At 49.6% G+C, this 24,931-nt stretch overlaps 2 protein-coding genes and 1 long non-coding RNA gene across 10 annotated transcripts in view; 2 read left to right on the top strand and 1 right to left on the bottom strand.

The window, feature by feature from the left end:
• Window positions 1-9,281, top strand: part of MOCS1 (molybdenum cofactor synthesis 1) — a 29,143-nt gene extending 19,862 nt beyond the window's left edge. For 2 of the 4 annotated variants that reach the window (XM_033217059.1, XM_033217061.1), the window contains exons 5-11: window positions 15-76; window positions 422-533; window positions 817-929; window positions 1,445-1,555; window positions 3,823-3,943; window positions 4,476-4,523; window positions 6,450-9,281. In XM_033217059.1, coding sequence (XP_033072950.1) covers window positions 15-76; window positions 422-533; window positions 817-929; window positions 1,445-1,555; window positions 3,823-3,943; window positions 4,476-4,523; window positions 6,450-7,210 — 1,328 coding nt within the window. In that variant the 3' untranslated portion in view covers window positions 7,211-9,281. Of the gene's footprint in view, window positions 1-14; window positions 77-421; window positions 534-816; window positions 930-1,444; window positions 1,556-3,822; window positions 3,944-4,475; window positions 4,539-6,449 lie in introns of all 4 variants that reach the window. The other 2 variants (XM_033217062.1, XM_033217060.1) reach the window with 2 other exon arrangements.
• DAAM2 (dishevelled associated activator of morphogenesis 2) overlaps window positions 8,683-24,931 on the bottom strand; it is a 115,828-nt gene continuing 99,579 nt past the window's right edge. For 3 of the 5 annotated variants that reach the window (XM_033217055.1, XM_033217054.1, XM_033217056.1), the window contains 9 exons: window positions 24,673-24,757; window positions 21,982-22,088; window positions 21,694-21,782; window positions 16,486-16,654; window positions 16,183-16,290; window positions 14,511-14,571; window positions 13,231-13,362; window positions 12,026-12,196; window positions 8,683-11,693 (listed from right to left, as the gene is read on the bottom strand). In XM_033217055.1, the coding sequence (XP_033072946.1) occupies window positions 11,469-11,693; window positions 12,026-12,196; window positions 13,231-13,362; window positions 14,511-14,571; window positions 16,183-16,290; window positions 16,486-16,654; window positions 21,694-21,782; window positions 21,982-22,088; window positions 24,673-24,757 (1,147 nt within the window). In that variant the 3' untranslated portion in view covers window positions 8,683-11,468. The remainder of the gene's footprint in view (window positions 11,694-12,025; window positions 12,197-13,230; window positions 13,363-14,510; window positions 14,572-16,182; window positions 16,291-16,485; window positions 16,655-21,693; window positions 21,783-21,981; window positions 22,089-24,672; window positions 24,758-24,931) is intronic. The other 2 variants (XM_033217057.1, XM_033217058.1) reach the window with 2 other exon arrangements.
• LOC117087173 lies at window positions 21,653-23,292 on the top strand. The gene is made up of 3 exons (XR_004438713.1): window positions 21,653-21,793; window positions 22,050-22,123; window positions 22,506-23,292. It is a non-coding gene; the product is annotated as an uncharacterized LOC117087173 (long non-coding RNA).

The following is a 24,931-nucleotide window of genomic DNA, read 5'->3' as shown; positions in this document are numbered from 1 at the left end:
TTTCTCCCTCCCAGGCTTCCACAAGGTCATGGAGGGCATCCACAAGGCCATCGAGCTGGGCTACAACCCTGTGAAGGTGAGGCCGTGCCCCCGCTGTAGATTCCCGACTTCCCTCCGCACCGCCCTGGCCTTCCCCTCAACGCCCCCTGGCCCACTTGAGAGCCCTCAGCTCTGGCCAGCATGGCTGAAATACGTGCACCCTCCCACCTCTTCTCTCCCTGCTGGTCCAGCCCTGCCCACCCTCGAGAGAAATGAGAAAATCAGTGACCCCATGGAATCCCCTAATTTAGAGAACTGAGTGGGAGAAGCAAGGAATGGGTCCCTGAGTGGAAGGCCTCAGTGAGTGCCAGGCCCCCAAGGGTCATCTCCATAAAAGAATGCAGGGGACACAGCCGTCTTGGTCCCCTTGTTCCCTGGCCAGGTGAACTGTGTGGTGATGCGAGGCCTTAACGAGGATGAACTCCTGGACTTTGCGGCCTTGACCAAGGGTCTCCCCCTGGACGTGCGCTTCATAGAGTACATGCCTTTTGATGGTCAGTGACCAGGGACGGGTGGGGGAGGGAAGAAGGGATTGGGCCTGCAGGTCACGCAGGGTGGCTCACCTGCTGGGTATGGCTGACCTCAGGGGCAGTGGGTCTAGGATTATGATGGGCTATTGGTGGCTTCTCAGAGTCCACTGTGGTTGTGATTCAATCCACCCATCTAAGAGGCTGAGAACTGATTGCTATGCTATGGCAGGGGATGGACTCAAAGACCCCGGGGCCCCTTCAACTCGGATTCAGAAGCTCCCCTTGCCTTCCCCCAACCCAAATACAGGCAACAAGTGGAACTTCAAGAAGATGGTCAGCTATAAGGAGATGCTGGACACTATCCAGCAGCAGTGGCCAGAGCTGGAGAAGCTGCCAGAGGAGGAATCCAGCACAGCCAAGGTTAGGGAGCAGGAAGGTGTGGGACAGGCCTGGAGGAATATTGTGCCTCCACCCGAGGATGGAGAGCTAGCAGGGGCTGCATTGTGGTGGGGATGCTGTGATGTGGGATGGTGCCATTTAAGCAGGAAGCATCAGTGCTATCACAACCACCTCCCTGTTTCATGGATGAAGATATGGGCTCGGCTAGGGTCGGGGGCTCAGTAATGTGTCAGAGGACACACTCTAGGAGGTGGCAGAGTGGGGTGCTCATCCCTCTTCCACACAGACTTTTCTAAACATGCTGCCCACAGGTCCCTGCCTTAGCAGCTTTTATTAGGGCAAGCCCAGTGTAGGTCAACCCATGGGTCATCCATCCTACCAGAGTCTTCTATCACCTGAGGGCCTTGGGTGGAGCTTCACATGGGGTCCTCTGGGAGAGGGCTGAGGAGTGGAGGTTCTGATGTCATGGAGTGAGAGACTGGGCTCAGTAGCCCATCCCCTCCACTGCCCTTTTGCTCTCACTGTCCCCTGCCCAGGCCTTTAAAATCCCTGGCTTCCAAGGCCAGATCAGCTTCATCACGTCCATGTCTGAGCATTTCTGTGGGACCTGCAACCGCCTGCGAATCACGGCTGACGGGAACCTCAAGGTGAGCATCCCCTCCTCCACGGGGACCCCTTGCCACCTCTGTGTGCTCGTATCTCCTCCCACCTGTTCTCCCTGATTGGAGAGGAGGCTGGCAGGGCACGGGGGTGTGGTTGGTGCAATGTCAGGTTTGGGGGCATCATCGGAGCAGCAGGTGAGGGTGAACTCATGGCCCCTCTGGAAATGTCACCTTGATTCCTTCCTTCCTTCCTTCTGTGGGGCTCTGAAGTTGCTTCTGGTTTATTGGGAGCTCCTTTCCAGCTCTCATGGAGAGCCGAAGGATCAATGTGCATTTTGCCTGGCCCTCACCATGGTTAGCCCCTTCCGCTAGGCCAGGGGCTCAGCTCTGAAACCAGAAATGGATGTGACTCATATCTAACAAGCATGTCCTGTGCATTTGGCCCTGTGGGGGATGTTGGGACCCCCTCTCGTCAGGGCCATGCAGACTCGCAGGCAAGACCAAACAGAGGCAGTGTGTGACAGCACGAGAATCCTTGCCACACGCGTGGCTGGATAGGCGGTGAGGGTACAGGGCCTCAAGAGCACTACAGACCTCGGTGAGCCTTGAAGAATGGGTGAGACAAGTGGGGAGGGGAGGGTGCACACGTAGGGTTCATACTGGTTGGGTACACGAGGGCAAATTAAAGTCAGCTATGGGAAGACTACATTGTAGAGGGCTTTGGTTCAGAATGTGTTCTGTGGACAAATAGTGTGCTGTGTAAGGTTCCTGAACAGGGGAGACATCCCCCATGTGTTTTATAAACTGCAACCTGGGTGTGATGACAGGAAGACCAGTTAGGTGGCCATTCAGTGGTTCTCCAAATATGTTAGAGTGTGAATTGAAGGGAAGGAAGACTCAGAGAGCTTGGTAATGTTTGCGGAAGGAGGGGAGGAAGGCATCTCATGTTAGCTGGAAGGCCTTGGGATCTTTTACAATTGTGGGAGGGTGATGATAGTGGGTTGGATTTAGATGCATCCAGTTTGAATCCAAAAGGAACCATCCAGCAGGTTGATGAAAAGCTTGGGGGTTTTCTGGGCTGGAGATATGGAATTGACTTGGACTAGAGGTGGTATCTGTATCTGTGAGGTCTTGGCAGGAAGTGGAAAGTGGGATTCTGAAGAGAATGTAATGAAGAAGCTATTTATAACATATAGGATTAAGGGAACCAATAAAGGATATTGAGGTACTTGGGACCAGCAGCAGCAAAGTGCTGTTCCCACTTAGGAAGGGCAGGGAGGCGGGCATTGATGTCACTGGGGCCCAGGAAGGGCTGGAACCTTATAGGAGAGGCCACCTCTTTGGCACTTGAGCTGTGCAGGGAAGCAGCTGCTGCCAGATGCATCAAAGCAGGGAGGAAGCAGGGGAGAAATGCCTCAAGATCATTCTTTCCCTTTACCCACTGATCTCCCAGGCAGGAGCCGGCTGGAGCAGGGTCCACCAGGTGAAGTCCACAGGAGGAACCTCTTTGTTGCAGAGAAGGGAACCTGGAGACTGGCTGGGGAGTGAGGCATGAGGAATAACTGGCATGGTGAAGAAGTTAGACCTATCCTAGATTTCACTGGTATCTTCTCCAGTGGTCTCTGCCCTCAGAAGCTTCTCAGACATTCTCTGTGGCCACAGTGCCTTGTGCAGAGCTGGCACAGAGTAGACACTTTAAGTTTTGGTGGAAGGATAGTAGGTATATTGATTTCTGGGGCTGTCTCATCCATCCCTCTTACAGAAGCTGAGAAGCAATGAGCGAAGTTTGAATGACCTTAAGTTGTCATGCCCAGCAGCCCTCCGCCAAAGCTTCCAAGCAGTGATCAGACTCAGATAGGTACAGGGCAGGTGGGTGATGTCCACAAGGGACTTGGAGGGGCTGAGGTGAGATGGGATGTGTGTGCCACAACAGGGAGTAGGAGACTTCCAGGACACACGCAGCTCCAACTGATTGGGGGCCATTCTCATGGTGATAAAGAGGCCATTCCAGTCAGTGTCTCAGAAGGTACAGATCTGGATTTTTACATGCCATCTCTGTTGGCATCTACACTAAGGGAAATATGACTGTAACTCATATACAGGTATTCGGAAGTCCAATTTTGCATCTTGCTCTTCTAGCCTCTCTGACCTCCCTACAAAACCTCTGTCTCTCACCACTGGGGACCTGCCATGGGAGGTCTGGGCCCTGGTGCTCCTCCCGGAGGGAGGACCAGGGAAGGAGTTAGCTCCTCAGAGGCCAGGAGGCCAAGGTTCAGGGATAAGGAAGGCATATTGTCCTCACCCCCACGTAGGTCTGCCTCTTTGGAAACTCTGAGGTATCCCTGCGGGATCACCTGCGAGCTGGGGCCTCCGAGCAGGAGCTGCTGAGGATCATTGGGGCTGCCGTGGGCAGGAAGAAGCGGCAGCATGCAGGTAAGGGCAGGATGGGGAGGGTTGGCCTGGATGGTGAGTGTGGGCCTTGTCCCCGGGAGGGAGGTGTGGAGTTGTGGGATGAGATGACCAAGGAACACCTAGGAGGAAGCTGGCAGGAGTCAGCATCGTCCCCACTACCACTCACTCCAGTTGGCCCTCTGGCCTCAGGGTGCAGTGATGCTTCTCCTTCCATGGGGAGATGTCATAGCAGAGGCTGCACAGGAGAGGGGACCCCACATTCTCTTGGGCTGTTTTACTGGGTGGGGAGACAGGGGTATCATTGCTTCCTTCTCATCCCGCATGTAGCCTTCTGTTGAGGGAGAGCAGGGTCCTGATGTCCACACACTGTTCTTTGGGCTCAGCCTTGAGCGACCTCTATGCACGTGTGGGGGCCTTTTGTCAGGGCGCATAGAGCTGAGCATGTGCTCGGGGGCTGTCAAGTGCGTTCGTTTCAGTGAACTCTCCCCTCCCCACCCTTTCTCTCTCCCCCTCCCCTGCTTTCCTCTCCCTCCCCATCTTTCCCTCACCCCAGGCATGTTCAGTATCTCCCAGATGAAGAACCGGCCCATGATCCTCATCGGTGGGTGACCCATCAGTACGTAACCACTCACCCTTGTCATTTGGGGATCCCGTGGGGTGGGAGCCGCGCCATAGGCACCCCCAGCTCCTGCATTTCATGCTGATTTCTCATCCTTGTTTTTCTTCTATTCCTCCTTCATCTCTTCTTAACCTTCAAGGTTTTACTGTTTCTTCCCCCACTGTTCATGATCCCCCTTTTACTATACCTGACACAGAAATGATCCCTCTGTCTCACCAGAAATTGGAGCAGGTAGATGGCCTGCCAGATTTAATGATCACTAAGTTAGTGGCTCCCTGAGAATTGAAATCCTGGTTAAAACAGAGGCCTTTTCCTCGGCTCGAAAATCTCCCAGTTTGGATAATGTGACAGGTGTCCTCTGTAGTACACACTGATCCATGCATGGTGTATCGGGACCATTAGCCCCTACTGGTGGGTGTGTGGCCACACGTCTGTGCTGGGCAGATCTTGAGGTAGCAAGCTAATGTTACTCACATGTAACATGATGTAATGATGGCCAAGACCTCAACTTCCCAATTCCTTAACTCTCAGGAACATCTGCATAGGACATATCATTGTGTATGTAGGATGTTTCAAACAAAAGCCCCCTGGTTTTAAGTCCTTATGTGGTCTCCTAGCTCTGGGGGCTGGGCTGGTCACTGAGGAGCTGTAGGGTGGCTGTTGCCCCTCTGGCATAGTGCTCAGATTAGAGCAGGTGAGGTCCTGACCCTTTGCTCACAGTCAGGTCTGAGCCCCCTGAACTGTGCCACTAGAAAAGAAGAAGCAGGAGGAAGAAAAAAGATGAGAGGAAAGATTCTTTCTTTAGAGGCTGGAGCAGAGTGAGCTCAATGGCCCAGAGGAAGGCAGGCTAGAGACAGCCCAAGGACCATCTTTGCCCACTGGCTGCCCGGGAAAGCAAAGGTAGCTTGCCACTGGGAAGATTCTCATCTCTCCTCCCACCCCTAGCATCCAAGTCCTCTTGTTGGGCCCTGACCCATGCTGAGGCACCTTCACGGCCTTGATAGCATCTCCCCAGAAGGGAGGCTGTCCCTCTAACATTGACAAGTCTGGGGCTTAGAGTAGGATAGGAAGTGGGAAGCTGGGGGAGCATTTGCTTCATACTTTCAAAGATATTGAGTAACCAGTGTGCTTTGTATACAACCAAGAGTTGTCTAGGACCAGGCCTCTCAGAATTTCACGTGCATGTGAATCACTGGGGATTTTGTCCTTTTGGATTCTGACTTTGGAGGTCTGGGGTGGGATTCTGCATCTCTTGTGAGTTCTCAGGTGGTGCTGGTGCTGCTGGTCCATAAGCCAACCACCCTTTGAGTAACAAGAGCCTGCACCGTTCCCTAGGCCCTCTGCACCATCTGAATTAGCCCATCAGTTTGTATGTGCTTTTGATGTGCTTAAGGGGACTTGAAAAAAATGTAAGTAGATAACATATTCCCCTTATTGTCTTGTCTGTAAACTAAGTGGTTATATTAACTCTTCATGGAGAATGTGAAGATGAAAATAAGTGTAATTGGTAATTTAGAGTGAGACCTAGCTCTAGTTTTAAGAAAACGAAGGGGGACATTCAGAGGTCATGTGATCCAGGCCTCAGCTCAGTGCTGCTTGAGAGAACTCAGGAAATGAGAAAGTTTTCATGAGGAGGGAACCCTGTGCCACCATGGCACAGCAGTTTCTAGAAGGGCTGTTACCCTGTGCATCACCGGGTGAGAAGGGCTGTGAACTTGGACTCTGGGTGCCATTTATCTGTGGATCTTCTACTTTGTCTTGTCCCACTATGCTTTTTGTTCTTCATTCCTCTTTCCCTGGTGTGAAAGAGAACTTGAAGTGGGATAGGGAGAGGGTTGAAGAGCAGAGGTGGGAAAAAGAATTGCCTTTTGGACTTAGTCTTTCTTCTCTTTTTTTCTTGCCTTGCAGAGTTATTTTTGATGTTCCACAATTCCCCACCAGCCAATCCAAGCATTTCCTCCTGGGACCTCCTCGATGTTCAGGGTCTAAGACCCAAAATGAGTTTCTCCAGCCAGATGGTCACTTTATGGAAAGGATACAGGGTCCCCCAGACCCCTCCTCTAGCCCAGCAGCGGCTGGGGTCTGGCTGCTTTCAGAGACACTACACTTCCCATGCAGACACAGATGCCAACTCAAAGTGCCTTAGCCCAGGTTCCTGGGCTCCTGCTGCCCCCTCAGGACCCCAGCTAACCTCAGAACAACTAACTCATGTGGACTCGGAAGGACGGGCAGCTATGGTAGATGTGGGCAGGAAGCCAGACACAGAGCGGGTGGCTGTGGCTTCAGCTGTGGTCCTCCTGGGGCCTGTAGCCTTCAAGCTTGTCCAGCAGAACCAGCTCAAGAAAGGAGATGCCCTGGTGGTGGCCCAGCTGGCTGGAATCCAGGCAGCCAAGGTGACCAGCCAGCTCATCCCTCTGTGCCACCACGTGGCCCTGAGTCATGTCCAGGTGCAGCTGGAGCTGGACAGCACACGCCATGCCGTGAGGATCCAGGCATCTTGCCGGGCTCGGGGCCCCACCGGGGTGGAGATGGAGGCCCTGACCTCTGCTGCAGTGGCCTCCCTCACCCTGTATGACATGTGCAAGGCTGTCAGCAGGGACATCGTGTTGGAGGAGATCAAGCTGATTAGCAAGACTGGCGGTCAGCGGGGGGACTTCCATCGAGCTTAGCGCCTGCCCTTCTTACCCATGGCCCACCCAGACCTGGAGCTGGGATGCAATTTAGGCTGAAGGAAAGACGTCAGGTTCCTTTAATTACAGTCACTGTTTACCTTGAGCAGTAAATCCGAAGTCAGCCTGCTCTCCTACTAACAGGCCTGCTACTAGATGATCTCTAATCATCTAGATGGGGCTTCTTTTCTATAGGGAGGATACCAGCAGGCCCTTAAGCCTTCCAGGACACTAAGGTCATGGGAGTGGGACTGCAACAAGTAATGCTAGATAACTGAGAAATCATGTTCTTTGTGGACTATTTCAGACAACCAGTTTCCGACAGTCCAGCCCAGAACTTTTCCTTCTCCTTTTGGGTTCTCTCTTCTCCTACTTTCCTGGGGAGAGATTAAGGGCTTATTAAGCAGAGGAGCCCACTTTGAGGAGAGCAAAGCACAAGCTTGCCTGAAGAATGCATCACAACTTCTCCCCAGCAGCTCTGCCTCCCTAAGTCTGTGAAGCTGCAGCCCTGCCCTGTCCTGACTTCATCTCTCCTTCTGCCCAAGTCTGTGTCCCATCAGACTTGCAGCCTTTCAGCTTAACAGTTGCCCGGTCCTGCTGGCCCCCTTTCCTCAGGCCCCCTCCTCTGAAACAGGATGTGCACACGTGGGCCACAGCCCTAAGGACTCCTACCGGACTACACAGCCCACACCTGGCCCTGCTCACGGCTGTTCCAGCCACCCCTCTTCGTTCTGGAGCATATCAGGGAGAGAAGAGTTGACGATAGATTGCCTTCACCCTCACAGCGCACAAATAAAGCTACGATGCCAACTTCTTTGCAGATACAAGAATGAAGACTGTATGTGGGTAGGGCACTGGGCTGCTGCAGTTTCATAGGGAAGGGTGCACCTATCAACCCTATCCCAAGACACATTCCCCTGGGGGAAGAAGAGGGACCTGGAAAGACCTAAGGGCATATTCTCTGTATAGCCCTGCTGTGGGAGAATAAGGTGTGTGGGGGGGGAGGGCATAGAAATGCACCATCTAAGGGAAACTTTGTCAGGTGGTGGCCAGGGGTGTTCAAAGCTCATTACTTGCATAACCAGCTATTAGAGATCAGAGAGGGCAATTAGTGGGTCCTGGTTCTCACATCCCCAAACACACTGTTCTGGCCTGCTGGGCTCTCTAACTTGGTTGGATGTCTTTGAGTCCTCAGTGGTGCCCCCTGCCTGCCTCCCCTCTGCCCTATGCCAAGGTGTGCTGGCAAATGTTTAACAACCAGCTCTATGGAAAAGACAATTTCTGTGATCTAAATACTCCCGTGTTGAATAATTTCAAGCTACCAATATGTCAAATGGCTTGCAAAATTCCATTCCTGAAAATGTAAACAATTGGTTCTCACAGAGCTGGTACAAGCTGGCTCCAGCACACCACTCCCAGCCCATCCCAGATCCCCTCATAGGAAGAAGGCACAAGTTTAAAGGCAGACTGGGTAGGGATGGTATGAATTTAATATTTTTTAGTATTACACTATATTCTTATAAAAAAGGTGCAAGTGAAAAAGGACACTGCAGATTTTGTCCATTAGCCTCATTTGTCATCTGAGGCAGCTGGTGAGAATAGCCCTGGCATGAAGGCATCTCTGGTAGAGGTCGGGGGAGATGGTCACAGCTCCCCAGTTGGTGGAAATGGGATGGGAGTAGGGAGAGGCTGGACCAGACCCTTCCCCATTCACCTGGAGAATTTTCTTCTCCCACTGCCCTAAACAATTTATTTCCATCACGGGAGAAATGCTGCTGAGACGGTTGCGTTAGGTTGACGATGAATTTTACATTGGGCACAAAATTAGCTGGAGAAACTTATCTAAAGGTGGCAGGAGCGGTGGGAAGGGCATGAAAAAAGCAAGACCAAGAAACATTAAGAGGCTAAAACATTTAACATATTAAGGACCAGCTCGGCCATCCCCATTGGGCACCAGCCCCTTCTTACTCAGTTATGAGTCCGTGGTCCAAGGCACTGGAGATCTGGCTACAGTGGCATCTAGCACCAGAGCCACTGGCCAGATCTAGAAAATAAATAGAAAAATATCTTTTAGAGTGAGAAGGCTGGGCTCTGGAACAACATATATGTGTCCTCTGTCAACAGTTGAACCAAATTCTGCTTTTCTGAAGATCAAATGTGTCTTGAACAGCTTCCATAGTCCTCCTCAGGTGCGTATCCAGTCTTCCATGGTGGGTGGGAATGCCAGATATGCTTGTGGAGCCGTCCCCTGTTCCCTGCCCCTTTGGGGGGTTAGGTTGACATCAGCCTGGCCAGTTTGGGAGAGGACCTTTAGAGGCCTCACCCACAACCTCCCATCTTCCCTAACACCTGTCTTGCAGTGGGAGCTCTTGGGGGTGCAGATGGGTATAGCCAAACTCTGTGCAGCTGTTCTGCCTGGAAGCCTTTATCTTGCCCTCACCTGGGTTCCAGGATGGCCTCTTCACACCTGTGTCAGCCAGGCTTGCACTTGCTCAGATCCCTCCCACCAGAACACACGCGCCACCCGCCCCCTCAAACCAACGCACATGCTGGGCTCGCCAACCCTGTGTTTCTTCCCCCACAGCTACACTACGGTCCCAGCCCCAGGAGTCTGATGCAGGTGAAAGGCAGAAGATAGGCAGCTGAGAGTGGGCCCAGCTCACCAGTCTCCACTGGCAATAACCCTGAGCCAGGGATTAGGTTGGAAAGTGAGAAACAGGGAAGGGCAGAAGGGCCAAGAGCTGGTTGATGGTAGAGGTCAGGCAGGGCCAGTCTCACAGAGGATGAAAGGCCAACTCGGAGCGTGGTATTGAAAACAAGAGCCTTGATGGAGTTCTAGAAGAAAAATTGTCTAGATACGGCCATCCCATCCACCAAGGCCAGCACAAGATGGACAAAATGGAAGATGGGAGTGGATGGGAGGACCGGAAGGAGCTCCTTGCAGGTCAGGCTAAAGAACCAAATTGGGTACCAGAGGTGGGATGGCCCCCTCTCAGCCTTCCTCCTTGGCCTCTTCAGGTGAAGTGCTCCCCAGAGGATGTCAGCCTTCCTCCTCCATCCCCAGCTCTCCAGTTTCCCTTGCCTGCTCTGCTGTTCGCCCCATCCGAATGCCTGAGAGGAGGGGATACCCTTAGAGACAGCATGTTAATGCGGAGGGCAGCTCTGGCCCCCAGACTTCTCAGGAAGCAACTCTCCAATGCCAGTGGACACATGGTTCCAAGTGGCCACCTGCAGGCTGAACAGAGGCTGCTGTGGCTTCTGCCTTGAGGCTGGTGTTAGAGAAGGGGTGGGAGGGCCTGAGCAATTTATATTAAATAGAGAGCTGTGGAATGGAGCTAAGCATTCAAGTGCTGCCCTCTGCTGAGGGGCTATAGGGGACTCCAAGGCAACATTTGAGGTCACTGTCTGGCTTCACAACAATGGCCAGGTGTCCAGGAGGTGGGGACATGGGAGATGCCCAACGCATGAGGTGTGGTGATGAATGAGGTCTTTCTTGAGCCCCTCACCAGATTCATCAAGCACCTGGTAGTAAGCCATAGCTGTGGAAACCCAAGGTGAGTCTTCTAGGATTGTGGATTAGTAGACAGGATGGCACTGAGGGTAGAGAAGGAAGGGAGAGAGACTTAAGACATACAGGGAGAGGCCAGAGGACATGGGAAACAGACACTGCTACTCTGTCCTGATGTCTTTGGTCCCTGCATCATCCTTCCAACATTGACTGTTTTCTGGAACCTACCAGAGCTGATCTGTTTCCATTCAAGAGGAAAGTTTGCCCCTAGGTCAATGTTCTGTTGAGCCTCCCATTGAGAGACAGGAGTCTGGATTCCCTCACCAGATTCCCTCTCAGGGGCTCCCTCCATCATGCTGCACAGGAAATCTGGACAAGGCTGTGGACCTCTCCAGTCTAGATCTGGAACTGTTCTGTGCTAGCACATGGGTGCCCATGGTAGGGGATGGAGAGCAGGGCCCCTTCAGCCTGGGGTTACCTGGCCCGAGGCCTTCCAGGGATGTCCAAGTCAGCCTCAGGATAATCCCTAGGGCCAGGACGCAGAAGGAATCATGCGAAGGAGATGAGAGGAGCCCCTTAAGGTAAGCGTGGGGAGTACACCTGGTCCAGCCACACACAGCCCCCCACCCCAGGACCCAGCCCAGGGCTCTAAACCAAGCACCAAATGGCTTAAATATCACCACCTCCTCCACTCAGCCCCATTCTCACCCATCCCTGTCTCCCGGCCTCCTGTGTGACCAGTTCCCCAGGTCAATAATTTAGCCGGTTTATTGCCCGCTCCCGGGTGACTTCCAGGGCCTGGCTCCCTGATCGCTTGCGGCTGCGCTTGAGCTTGCATAAGTCCTTGTCGAAGACCTCCCCAGAGCGCAGAGCTGACACCAGGTCGTCGAACTCGCCTCCCTCCTCCAGTGAGCTGCCTGCAGCCAGGACCTTCCGCTGCCGCTGCCACCGCTCACGCTCCCTCTGCTCCTTCAGCTGCGGGAGGGGGGCCAGAGGTAGGAACCCTCTCAGGGAGAGGCACTGAGGCCAGAGAAGCCCCCCAACCCTGGGCTAACTCCTAGGCCATGGTCATGCTGCCTGCCTGTATCTGTTGGCCCCCCTTTCCTCCTGCCTAGGAGATACAGGCTGCCCGCCTCACACCATTCTCTTCCCTCAGGCTGGGAAGAAGTTTCTCTCTCCGGAGGCTGACATCCAGCCCCTATGATGTTCCTCAGTCCCTGCCTTCCTCCCATACACCCCAGTCTGGGGGTGCTCTTCCCAAGTAGCACCCATCCCCCCTCAGTCCCAGGCCCATCATGGCCCCTCACCATGGCTTCCATGCGCGCCCGCCGCTCCTCCTCCTCCTTCCTCCTCCTCATGGCCTCTAGATCCTGCCGGGCCTCTGAGAAGGCCTGCAAGAAGGTGTCAAAGATGCCAAAGAATTCGTCTGGCTGCATCTTGCTGTCATGCTCCCCGAAGTGCATCAAGGCCTTGGCGAACTATCAAAGGAGAGAACAGGGTTGGTGGAGAGTGCCTGGAGCATGCTGGGCTCAGCCCCTGAGGTTAGCTGGGTTCTAGCCAGAGCAGAACCCAGTGCAAGGCTGGGGACTGTTGGCACAGGGGGCAGGGCTGGAAGAGGCGAGAAGACACCCCCATCATCATTGGGATCAGAGACAAGGCTAAGGAGAAACAGGTAAAGAGTTGGGTTCACTCACAGTCCACCTTACAGCCACCCCAGGGCTGTAAGGGGTAGGCATAAGATCAGGGGTATAGACCTTGGGAAGCCCTTCCTGAGGTCAGGAAGAGCCTGGCAGAACTCAGAACTTCAGAGACCCTCTAGTTATCAGGTGAATAACCCCTCTGTGCCTCAGCTTCCTCCTCTGTAAAATGGGAATAATAGAATCTACATCATAGTGGTGTTGGGGAGTTAGATGAGTTGGTGGCTATAAAGGAGTAGCTATACTTCTGACTTACTGAGAGCTACCATTGTTAATGCAACCCACTCAGTATTCTCTAAGAAAGATCTCATTACTCAAAGTTGGCTTCTTGGACTAGCAGCAGGTTCACCTCCTGTTAGAAATGCAGAATCTCAGACCCCAGGCCTCCTAAATGAGAATCAGTGTTTTAGTAAGACCCCCATACATGAGGTCTATGGGCATGTTAGGGTGAGAAGCAGATAGAGGAATAGTAATCATGTCCACTGCTGAGCTGTGGTGTCAGATTCTAACCCAGTTCTATCACTTACAGCTGGGCAATCTTGGGCAAGTTACTTAGCATCTCTGATTTTAGTGTTCATATCTGTCAAGTGGGAATGAAAACACTTAACATGATGCCTGATAGCTGATAAATGGACCATGATCTTTGCGGTACGTGGTTATCATGGCTTGTCTTGTTAAGAGTAAGGAAGTGGTTTTCTCTCAAAGCTCTGTAACTCTGGGTTTGTCCCTCCTGGGCTGTCTGTGGTAGGAATGGGTGAAGGAGCTTGTTTAGATAAGGCTGGGTTGGCAAGCAGTGGGGGTTGGGGCACCCTTACCTTGTCCCTGGCTTCATTTAGCTGGTCCTCCAGCTCTGAGAAGCTGAAGCTGGACACCGTGATGAAGTCGCTCATGACGGGGACAAACTTGTCATTAGGCTCCCGCACCTGGCGCCTCTGATACTCCAGTTCCTGAGGAGGGAGGGTGAAGTGCTGCTTAGACTGGTGCCAAGATGAGAGTCAGGGGTGCAGGGGTCACCACGTCTCCCATCCTTCTTGTCACTCACAGGACATTGAGCCCTTTGGAAGAGGGAACACCCTGCGTCTCAAAGTTCCAAGGATGGCAAAAACTATGCGCATTAGCAGCCCGCCCACCTTGCCGTCTTTCTTTCTCTAGAGCACTGAGACCCAACGTGTGACCTGGGGCCAGCAGCATCACCTGGGAAGTTATGAGAAATACAGACTCTCAGACCCACAAGATCAGAAGCTGCATTTTAACAAGACTCGTCATTACAAGACTTCAGGTGAGTCATGCACAAATTAAAGGGACATTTTTCTAAAGCTCCCAGCTGATTCAGAGGCTGCTGGCCCATGGATCACACTTTGAGCAGCACTTAAAAGGACTATACAATTGTAAATTTGGAAATCATCTTCTCCCACCACAGTGGCAACAAAATGTTCTTTCTCATCCTTAATCTCAGTCTCTAAAATCCATTCTCCCCTTACCCACTGCCTTTCTCCACAGTGAAGATGGGAAGGGTCTCTTGTTCCTAGGTGTGGGGGACCTGTGTGGTCCCCATACTGGGCCAGTCTGGCTCACTTCCCCACTCCTCTACTGGTGTTTTCTGGAAGGCTCGGGCCAGAGATAGTATCAGCTGAGAAGCCATCAGAACAGGAATGGTGGGAACAAGAGACCTGGGTCCTCCACTGGCCCAGGAAAGAGGCAGAGAGACGTAAGGAAGAACCTTCTGAGGACATCGGTCCCACTGCCACATTGTGTGCTTCCTGCCCCTAGCTGGCAGTCAAGGGATGAGGATTCTGTTTGCCATGCACTTGAATCCAGTGTAGGCATGGGTCAGATGTATGGTTCACTCCACTCCACTGCCAAATAAACACCAAGTTGGACAGTAACATGGGTATAGTCTCAGGTGACCCCTTTTAAAAGGTTCAAACTTAAGCCCCAGTAATCCAGTTACCTTTTGGGAGGGCTGACCCTGTGCTAGAAGCTGTACCCACTGTGCCCGTTGTTTTTCACCCCTGTGTAGGAGCTTAGGGTGCAGTGATGAACAGTGTTTGCTGACAGCAGCCCTCACCCAGGTAGGCACTGACGAGGTACTCACCACCTCCACTGCTCTCAGGCCCCTCCTGAGGTTGCCCACCTCCTTCTCCAGCTCTGCTAGGCTGTCAGGAGACACAGAGGGAGGGGAATGAGGACCATCAGCTCCCGCCTTGAGGTGCTAAGGCTGGTTCAGGAAGAGAGCAGAGCCAAGCACAGTGGCCTGGGAGTCGGTGAGCCTGGGTTCCAGCCCTGGTGTGGCCACTGATGGCCCTGACAAAGCACCTCCCCTTCGTGCCTCTGTCTGTGCATCTATAAATTAACAAGGTGAAACCTGCGTTCTATAGATCTTTCCAGGTCAGAAATGTCATGCTGCAATATGAGAACGTTTCCAACTTGTGGCTTCTGGCTTAGACCTATTTATTTTTATTACTACCTGATAATGCCTATGAGCTCTTTATGTGATCCTGCAAGCAATAGCATTCGATACCAGTGAGCCATGTACCACTATGTTTCTAGTTTTCCTGGAGATGACATCTATCACCTAAATGTTCAGGTCTAATTTCTTGCCTAGCAGATGCTGTTGGTGCCCCACCCACATTTCCTTGGACCATCCATTGTAGGGCATGGCCCCAACTCTTCCAACTGTATGCACACTCTTTTTTTGAAGCCAAGCTCCTTCCACCTGTACCTGTGGCCAGAGAGTTATTCCCTGCCCCTGCGGAGCCCCTCAGCCACTTACTGAGAGGGTATGCTGTCTGATTGCCCCAGCAACCTTGCCCTTCGGGTGGGAAAACTGAAGTAAGTATTCCACACTGTTTCCCAGAATTCCTCATGGGGTTAAGTACCAATTGCCGTGAGTGGCAACTGGCGTAATAATGTTTGTTACTGGCATTCTTTCTATCTCTGGCTCATTTCCCCATTCTTCTATTGGTATTTTCTGGAAGCATCTCTGAAATAAGGATTTAAGAGCAAATTGTCTTTGTTTGGTTTTCCCGGAAGCAGACCCTGAGACAGGGCCCATTCCTACTCAGCCTGAGGCAGGATAGGTAGTCAAGGAAGTGAGCACGTTCTCAGAACACAGCAACTGTGGTGGTGCCCATACAGTCAGCACAATAAACCTCAGCATTCGCATTGTAATGAGCTCATTCGAGCAAAACTATCTGCAGTAGGGACTTTCCCCTCTAGAAAGCATGCGCATTTTGATTTTACCTATCCTCAAACTGGCCCTTTGCTCATTATATAAGAGTAAAAAAAAAAAAAACACACCCCTAGGTGGAAATTTAAGATGCTAATGAGACATGTAATGTATGAAAAAGCACGCATAGCTACTACACATGTGCACCCCGAGGCCCACTCAGAGCCTGCTTCCTAATAACAGCTCTTCCCACCTCCTTATGAATTATCATGTAAGTCTCCCATAATGGGAGTCTTCCTAGTGCCGGTCTTGGCTGTCTCATCCTTACAAGAAGCCCGCCCTGAATGCTCTCTCTCTCTCTCAGGGTGTACTGTCTATTCTGCACCTAACTTACAAGATATTCTTCTTGTTTTGCAATACATTGTTCTATGCTATACCCCCTTTGCTGTGTGTCTGTTTAAATTCTTTTAAACTCAGAAGACAAGAACTGAGGTCTCACATCAGCCATCATCAAGCCCAGAGTAGACCCCAAAACAGGAAAGTAAGACAAGAATGAGGGTCATGATGGGGAGAAGGAAGTCTTGGAGAGGCCCCTCACTTGACTTTGGCAGCTTCTGGAAGATGCTGCAGCTCTGAAGGCATGTTCAGAATATCAGGAAAATGCTTCTCCAGGATCATGATCAGGTAATGGAGCAGAGAGATGTTTCTGTGGACGAAAGTCAGGTCAGTGGTAAGTGACAGAGGAAACTGGGCACGAGGGTCAGAGGGAAACTAGGATGGGGTGTTAAGAGAAAGGGATGATGAGTCTTAGGATGTGCCCGTCCTAATAGAGGGAGGATGTGAGAGGCCAGGGTAGGGTGAGATAGAGGCCAAGGAAGTGGCCAGAAAGGGAGGTCCTCACCTGTCGATGCTGGACTTGGTGTCAGCAATCTTGTTGAGGCTGGCCACCCGGAACCCGTAGGCACCTCCACGCTGCCCTTTGTTCATGAAGTTGCCTATGGCTAGAATGACCTCTAGCATCTGCCTTAGACGCTTGCTGCGGACCAGCTCCCGGGAGGCCAACAGGATGGCTGGGAGAGGAAGCACAGGTCAGAGCCCTGCATGGGCTAGGCAGGGCAGTGGTTCCCATTGCACCCCAGGAAGATGCCACCACAAAGCTCAGAAAAGGGGCTGTCAAATGTCTTCATCTCTCAGTGAGGCAGAGATTATACCCACTGCTCAGCAGACCCATCGATTTCACATTCACCCACCTCCAGGGGAAGCAGACACTTTCACTAAGGCCAATTCAGCAGACATCCCATTTGTAGGACATGCCAACTCTTCCCAAGAAGATAATTTCAGAAGATCTTTTCTTACATGTACTTAAAGATTATTAAGAAGGCCAGGTGCAGTGGCTCACACCTGTAATCCCAGCACTTTGGGAGGCTGAGGCAGGGAGATCACTGGAGGTCAGGAGTTCAAGACCAGCCTGACCAACATGGTGAAACCCCCATCTCTACTAAAAATACAAAAAATTAGTCGGGTGTGGTGGCGCGTGCCTATAATCCCAGCTACTTGGGAAGCTGAAGCAAAAGCGTCACTTGAACCCAAGAGGCTGAGGCTGCAGTGAGCCAAGACTATGTCACTGCACTCCAGCCTGGGCAACAGCATGAGACTGTCTCAAAAACAAAAAGAAAAAAAGATTATTCAGATATTCTTTCCATGAATATACTCATAAATATGACACTTTTACTTTTCTAAACCTAGCACTTAACTTCAGCATTTTACCTATTATGGGATTGCTTCTGCCTGTCTTGAAATGCTATATTCTATTGGTTTTTTGGAAAGAAAAAAAAATTCATCAATTAAATAACATGTCGTCGATTATAATATTCTATTATTTTTGTTCTATAAAATAATGGCATGCTTTTCAGTTGATAATATCTAAGATTTGATGAAATAAGCTACTTGACATACTGTTGAATGTCATTTTTAAGATTTTTCCAACCTTTGGGCATCTTAACCATTTTCCCCCAATGCTCTAAATGATATCTTTGCTAGAAATACAAACTAAGCTAACAGTAACCAAAACTTCAATAATTCATTCTGCTGTGTGTGCTCTGGCCCTTCCTCAGCTATGATGTCTTTATGGTGGGTGCGCAGAAAGGGGACACAAATCCTGAGATTTTCTCTACTAGTTACAGGATGTGATTTTTGAATATTCAGTGTGGCAACAAAAAGACTAGATTATCCTGTGATCTATGGCTTATGCCAATCTGAACATTCTTTAAGATGCTGCTAGGAAGATAAAATGAAAACGACTTGGCTAAAAGTTTGTAGAAAGCTTTGAACACAGTTAGAAATAAGTAACTGTTAAAAAGAAGCTGTACCAGCACTTTTGGAGGCTGAGGCAGGCAGATCACCTGAGGTCAGGAGTTTGAGACCAGCCTGGCCAACATGGCGAAACCCTGTCTCTACTAAAAATATAAAAATTAGCCGAGTGTGGTGGCACACGCCTATGTAACCCCAGTTACTTAGGAAGCTGAGATGGGAGAATTGCTTGAACCCAGGAGATAGAGGTTGCAGGGAGCCGAGATCACACCACTGCACTCCAGCCTAGGCAACAGAGTGAGACTCCATCTCAAAAAAAAAAAAAAATTGTAAAAATAAATCGTAAGGCTTGTCAGTAGCTTTTAAGTTGAACACGTACATACTCTATAACCTAAAAGCCACATTATTCTTGGTGAGTATTTGGGTTGTTTCTAGGTTTTTTAAATTCTAAATCAAATGGGTAAATTGTGGTGTATTCATGTAATGGAATACAATGCAGAACTGAAAATGAATAACCCACTGCTATATGTAACACTAGGGACAACTCACAACCATAATGTTGAGCAGAAGTCACCAGCATAAAATTATTCATACTCTATTATTCCATTCATATAAAGTTCAAAACAGGCCAGACACGGTGGCTCTTGCCTACAATCCCAGCACTTTGGGAGGCCAAGGTGGGCAGATCACTTGAGCCCAGGAGTTTGAGACTAGCCTAGGCAACATGGTGAAACCCTCTCTCTACAAAAATACAAAAATTAGCCAGGCTGGCAGCATGTCCCTGTAGTGCCAGCTACTTGGGAGGCTGAGGTGGGAGGATACCTTAGGCCTAGGAGGCAGAGGTTGCAGTGAGCCAAGATCACACCACTGCCCTCCAGTCTGGGTGACAGGGCAGGACCCTGTCTCAAAAAAAAATAAGTAAAAATTTAAAAAATAAAGTTCAAAACCACTAAAACTAATCTAGCAGTCAAGATGGGTTTGACCTTCAGAGAGGAGGGAAGGGGACATAAAGAGGCTCCGGGGGGTTGGAAGCTGTATTTCTCGACCTGGGTATTGATTACACATGTGGTTCCCTTTTTTAATTCCTCAAGTAAGACTCTTATGATTTGTGTACTTTTCTATATGCATGTTATGTTTCAAAAAAAGTTTATTTAAAAAGAATACTTGGGAAAGTTTTTGGCAATTTATATTGGTTGGGATGTTTTTTCTAAGGTTTATATGCTATTTGGAAAATTTGCAAAGGAATCCTCCTAAAAATGCTAAAATGTTGGCAAAACAGAAAATGACAAGAGTTCAAAGGAAATCAGTGTAAATGGGAAAACGCCCAGATGCAGTTCTGACATTTTAGATATATTCACAAGAATAATATATTCATGAATATATTCATAAGAATATTACATTTGCAGCCATATTCATCTTGACTACATTTGATGAATGTATTTATAATAAGAATCGGTAAATGTGGTATATTCAGCAATAAATATATTCATAAGAAGAATATATTCAAGAATTATAAGTTCATGAATATATTCATAGAAGAACTGGAAAATTTGTCAAATTTGGTGAACCGGCTTTTGGCAAATGGACTCAGAGCCCTTGCTGGGGTTAGGAGGGCAGGTGTCAACAGCTCATCACCTAGCTGGGATAGGCTAAATCTTAGCTCTTCCAGGAATACTTTCTGGGAGAACTGGAAGGAAGAATAAGAATCCCATCTTTGCACACTCCTCTTTTCTCCACCTACAGTCACACACACTGATCTGATTCTATAATACACAACTTTAGGCATATCTTTCCTATCTAGCTCTTAGAGGAAAGAGACCTATGTCTGGTCTATACAAGGACAGCAGCCATTGCTATACAGAGCAATTATTATAGAGCAGAGCTATAGAAGAGTAGCTTTCCCCAGCAGATCTTGCTATCCCAAACACATCTTACTTGGCTTAGCTTGATATCAAAGGGAGACTCTTTCCTGAGTATCCATTGACTCTTTTTTTTTTTTTTTTTTTTTTTTTCCTTTTTTGAGACAGAGTCTTGCTCTATCACCCAGGCTGGAGTGCAGTGTTGCCATGTCGGCTCACTGAAAGCTCCGCCTCCTGGGTTCATGCCATTCTCCTGCCTCAGCCTCCCCAGTAGCTGGGACTACAGGCACCCACCACCATGCCCGGCTAATTTTTTTGTATTTTTTAATAGAGATGGGGTTTCACTGTATTAGCCAGAGTGGTCTCGATCTTCTGACCTTGTGATCCGCCCACCTCGGCCTCCCAAAGTGCTGAGATTACAGGCGTGAGCCACTGTGCCCGGCCTCCACTGACTAATTCTTAGGCCCCTGGGAGCAGGAAACTGTGTGAGATTAAACCTTTCTGGTGACTAAGCTACTCTGGTTCCGAATCTCCAAATGGCAATTGCTCACATTTGTTCCACTGACCCAAGATATACAAATAGTTGTGCACACATGTCTTGCGCTGAACCCCTCATTTGTGCTGCATGCTCCAAAGACAGTCTGCAGCAGGATGAAAGAAAGCTGTGAGCAAGATAAGGATTCACCCATCACCAGGGCAGGAGATATGGCCAGACCTTGGAAATGGAGAATCACTGCTGTTACCTATGCTTACCACCTGTAGGTCCCTTGCTGTGTGTATTTGTGTGTGTGTGTGTAGTGTGAGGGGGAACGAGATCTGATTGCAGAAAGTGTCTGCCTTAACTCTACATGTTCCACCCTATCCAAAAACTCTTCCTGAAGCATCTCAATGGATTTCAGGAAGGGCTACTCCCTGGACTGGGCATCTCAGGGAGTACTGACTGGCCCTGGTGTCCAGCAGGGGGTGCCCATGCTCTGTTCTGCCCCCAGCCTGGTAACCTCAACACCCTGGAAACAGGCTTTCTTGCTCCACTCTTCCGACCCTGTCCTCTCCACAGATGAGCCTCCCAGCCTCTCCTGCTTATTACCTCCTGTGTCCACATGTCTGCCCACCATCCTGACCTCCTGCCTCTCCCAACAACTCCACACCCCTCCCTACTCTGCCATCAGCACAGGCAGCCCCTGGGAAGTACCAGAGGACAAGAGGGAAGGGACTGCTTTTGAAGATCAGCCATCTGCATTCCTACCCTGATTCCACCACTCACCAGTGTCATAGCCTCGGGACATTAACACAGCCCCACTTTAGAGAGGAGAGAATGGAGCACACGGAAGTTAATAATAGCACCCACTCGTGGGATTCCTGTGATGACCAAATGAGGACCAACCAAGCAGAGTGCTTCACACAATGCTTGGCGCATGGTTCTCATTGAACTACAAATTTCTCATCTGGAAATGGCCTGTGTTGGAGGTGTTCCCTGACTCAGAAAATCAGATGCCTCTAGAAATCAGCTTGTGCAGTTTCCTACTTTCTGAATGAATCACACTAAAACTAACGTGCCCAGAAGTCTTCTATGAGCCTAGTACCTCTCAAGCAGGGTAAAGACCGATGAGCTCAGTCCCAGCCAGGCATTGTTGTAGGTATAGCTATTATCTTCTCTACCTTTCCATCCCATGCTGGGGCAGATGTCAATAGATGCCCCACCTTGGAGAGCTTGCATGCTGAGGCATAAGGAACATGTCACAAGGTTGGTGCATGTGCTAATATAAGCAAGTGCATATTTTTATAATCATCATTTTACATTTTGTCTTTGAGGTTTTGCTTTTGCTTTTGGGTTGAGAATAAGAAAGGGGTTTCCCTCTGCCCCTGTTCACTGGCTCCCACCCACCCTCCCTTTCTCAGATGCCTCTCCACTCTAAGCCTCCTGCAACCCTCAGCCCTACCTTCCACTTTGGGCTTTGCCTCAGCCAGCCGCTCCTGGAATTTCTTCTTGAAGAAGAGGGCTTGCAGTCGCTGCTGGTAGTGGTCAATCCTGTAGACAAGGTGAGCCATGTCTTGAGGTATCCCACCCCTACCCAGGCCAGCCCCAGCTCCAGGAGCCAGCTCCAGCCTCCTCTTGAGCCTGCCCACCTCTGTCCCCTTCCTCTTGGCAGAACCCCACCTGCCCCAATCCCAGCCCCACCTGCCAGAACCCCACCTGCTCGAATCCCTGCCATGCCTACGGCCCCAACCTGCTCATTTCATAGAGGAAGCGGTCAGCGCGGGCCATCCGCTCAATCTCGTGCTTGTGCTCCTCCAGGAGGTCAATGTCGCTCTTCTCTGGGATGAACTTGAGGAGCTGCAAAGAGCAGGCGCAAGTCACACAAGCAACTGGTGAGCACAGACATGGGGTGCGGGGTGTGAGAAGCTGTACTGACTCAGGTCAAGATGGGGAGGGCGCCTTGAAAAAGAGAGATACCCTTGTGTGGACCGATTTGTTTCCTCTGCCTGAAGGGGATGACAGGGCACCCAGCTCTGAAATTCTTTTTTCTTTTTTAAAATTCAGATGTAACTGATATACAGTATTTCTTTCTTTTTTTTAAAGATAGGGTCTCACTCTGTCCCTCAGGCTAGAATGCAGTGGTATAATCATAGCTCACTGTAGCCATGACCTGCTGGGCTCAAGCAGTCCTCCCACCTCAGGTCCTGAGTACCTGGGAATATAGGCGTGCAGCACATACTGGGTTAATTTTTTTTTATTTTTTATTTTGTAAAGACAGGCTCTCACGATGTAGCCCTGGCTGGTCTTCACCTCGTGAGCTCAAGCGATGCTCTCACTTCAGCCTCCAAAAGTGCTGAGATTACAGGTAGGAGACACCACGTCTGGCCTAAAGTACCCTATTCTTCAATGTACGGCTCAATGGTTTTTCTTTCCTTTTAAACAAACTTGAGGTATAATTTATATAAAATAAAATGCACCCATTTTAAATGTTCAGTTCAGTGATTTTTGTCAAATCTCCATCCATTGAGTCATCATTCAGATTAAGATAGAGAACATTTCTATCCCCCAGGAAAGTTATTTTGTATCACTTCAGTAAGGCGTTCAAGTGAATATAGGCTCTCAACTGAATTCTAGGACGTTAACCAGATTTGCCTGTCCTTGAACTCATGCTGTATGCTCTTTTATGTCTGGCTTCTCCCCAACATAATGCCTAAGGTTCATCCATGTCATGGTCGTTTGTTTATTGCTGATGATTCTACTGTATGAATATACCACAGTTTACTTATTCACTTTCCTATTGATGGACAGTTGGGTTGTTCACACTTTGGGGGATTTATAAATAAAGTTGCTATAAATAGAGTTGGCCCCTGAACAACACAGGGTTGAACTATGCAGGACCACTTGTATGTGGATTTTCTTCCGCCTCTGCTGTCCCTGAGACAGCAAGACCAACCACTCCTCTTCCTCCTCCTCAGCCTGAAGACAATGAGGATGAAGACCTTTAAGATGATCCACCTCCACCCAATGAACAATATATGTATTTTCTCCTTTTAATGATTTTCTTTTTGTTTGTTTGTTTTTTGACAGTCTCACTCACTGTGTTGCATAGGCTGGTGTACAGTGGTGCTATCTCAGCTCACTGTAACCTCCGCCTCCTGGGTTCAAGCAATTCTCCTGCCTCAGCCTCCCAAGTAGCTGGGACTACAGGCAACGTGCCATCACGCCTGGCTAATTTTTGTATTTTTAGTAGAGATGGGGTCTTACCATGCTGACCAGGCTGGTCTTGAACTCCTGACCTCAAGTAATTTGTCCACCTCGGCCTCCCAAAGTGCTGGGATTAAGGCATGAGCCACTGTGCCCGGCCTTCCTTCTAATGATTTTCTTCATAACATTTTCTTTTCTCTAGCTTACTTTGTTGTAAAAATACAGCATATAATACATATAACATAAAAATGTGTTAATTGGTTGTTTATCTTATCAGTAAGGCTTCTGGTCAACAGTAGGCAATTAGTAGCTAGGTTGTTGGGAAGTCAAAAGTTATATGTGGATTTTTGACTGCACAGAAGGTCAATGCCTCCAGCCCCCACATTATTGAGGGTCAACTATATTCTTGTGTATTTATTTTAGTATTTGTACTCGTTTCCCTGGAGTTACACCTGAGAGTGGGATTACTAGGCAATAGGGCGGGTGTATGTTTAGCTGTAGAGTGCACATTTTCCAAAATAATTGTGCCACATGAGAATTCCAATTGCTTCACATCCTCGCCAGCACATGGCATTGTCAGTCTTTTTAATTTTAGCTACTCTGGTGGGTGTGTGGTGCCCCCTTACTGTGGCTGACTGTATTTCTCTGACAACTAATCGTATTGAACACCTTTTCATATGCTTATTGTCTATTTGGAAATCCTCTTTCATGAAGCCCCCTTTCAAGTCTTTTGCTCATTCTTAAGTTGATTTCTTCGTCATTTTCTCATTGATTTGTAGAGTTCTTTGTTCTGAATATGATCTTTGTTATACGTATGTATAGCAAATCTCTTCTAAGGTTTGTCTTCTCTTTTCACTCAGTAACCATGCCCTTTGATGAACAGAAGTTCTGAATTGTAATGAAGTCCAATTGATGATGTTCTCGTGTGTGTGTCTTTCCTAGGTTTCCCAAAGGATCCAAAAAAAAAAAAAAAAAAAAAACTGAGGGGGAAGATATCACTATTCCTCATCTGACTTTGCCTTGGGAGCCATGGGAGAATGACTCCTGGAGAACACACAACCTTTTCCAGCTTTCCCCGAGAAGGGCCGGCCCAGGGGGGTTTCTATAAACCTTCTCCCTAACTCTTCCAGCCTGATTTCTCCTTGACCCAAAAATCGTAGCCTCTCTGGGGGCTGTTGGGAAGGGGCATGGCTGGCCCCTGGGTTCAGTTCCCCTTCCTTCCCACGAGGGTCCTCACCTGCTCCAGCATGTCCTTAGCGAGGTCCTCCTGCTCATCCATCTTCAAGATGGCCTGCCGGATCTCCTCGTTAGAAAGCTTCAACCTAAAGCAAAACCCCACCTCAGTCCAGGACAGCCTTCAAACCTTCTTCTCCAAAAGGTACCACTCCGCCTTCCCTCATTCCCTAACATGGACTTGGGAATGTATTTAATAGTACTCCCCCCTCACCTCCTCTACAAAGCCTTCTTAGACTAAACTAGTATGATTCAGTCCATAA

Source organism: Trachypithecus francoisi, unplaced genomic scaffold (assembly GCF_009764315.1).
Source record: "Trachypithecus francoisi isolate TF-2019V2 unplaced genomic scaffold, Tfra_2.0 Lachesis_group10, whole genome shotgun sequence".
Lineage (NCBI taxonomy): Eukaryota > Metazoa > Chordata > Mammalia > Primates > Cercopithecidae > Trachypithecus > Trachypithecus francoisi.
This window is presented reverse-complemented; position numbering and strand designations above follow the sequence as displayed.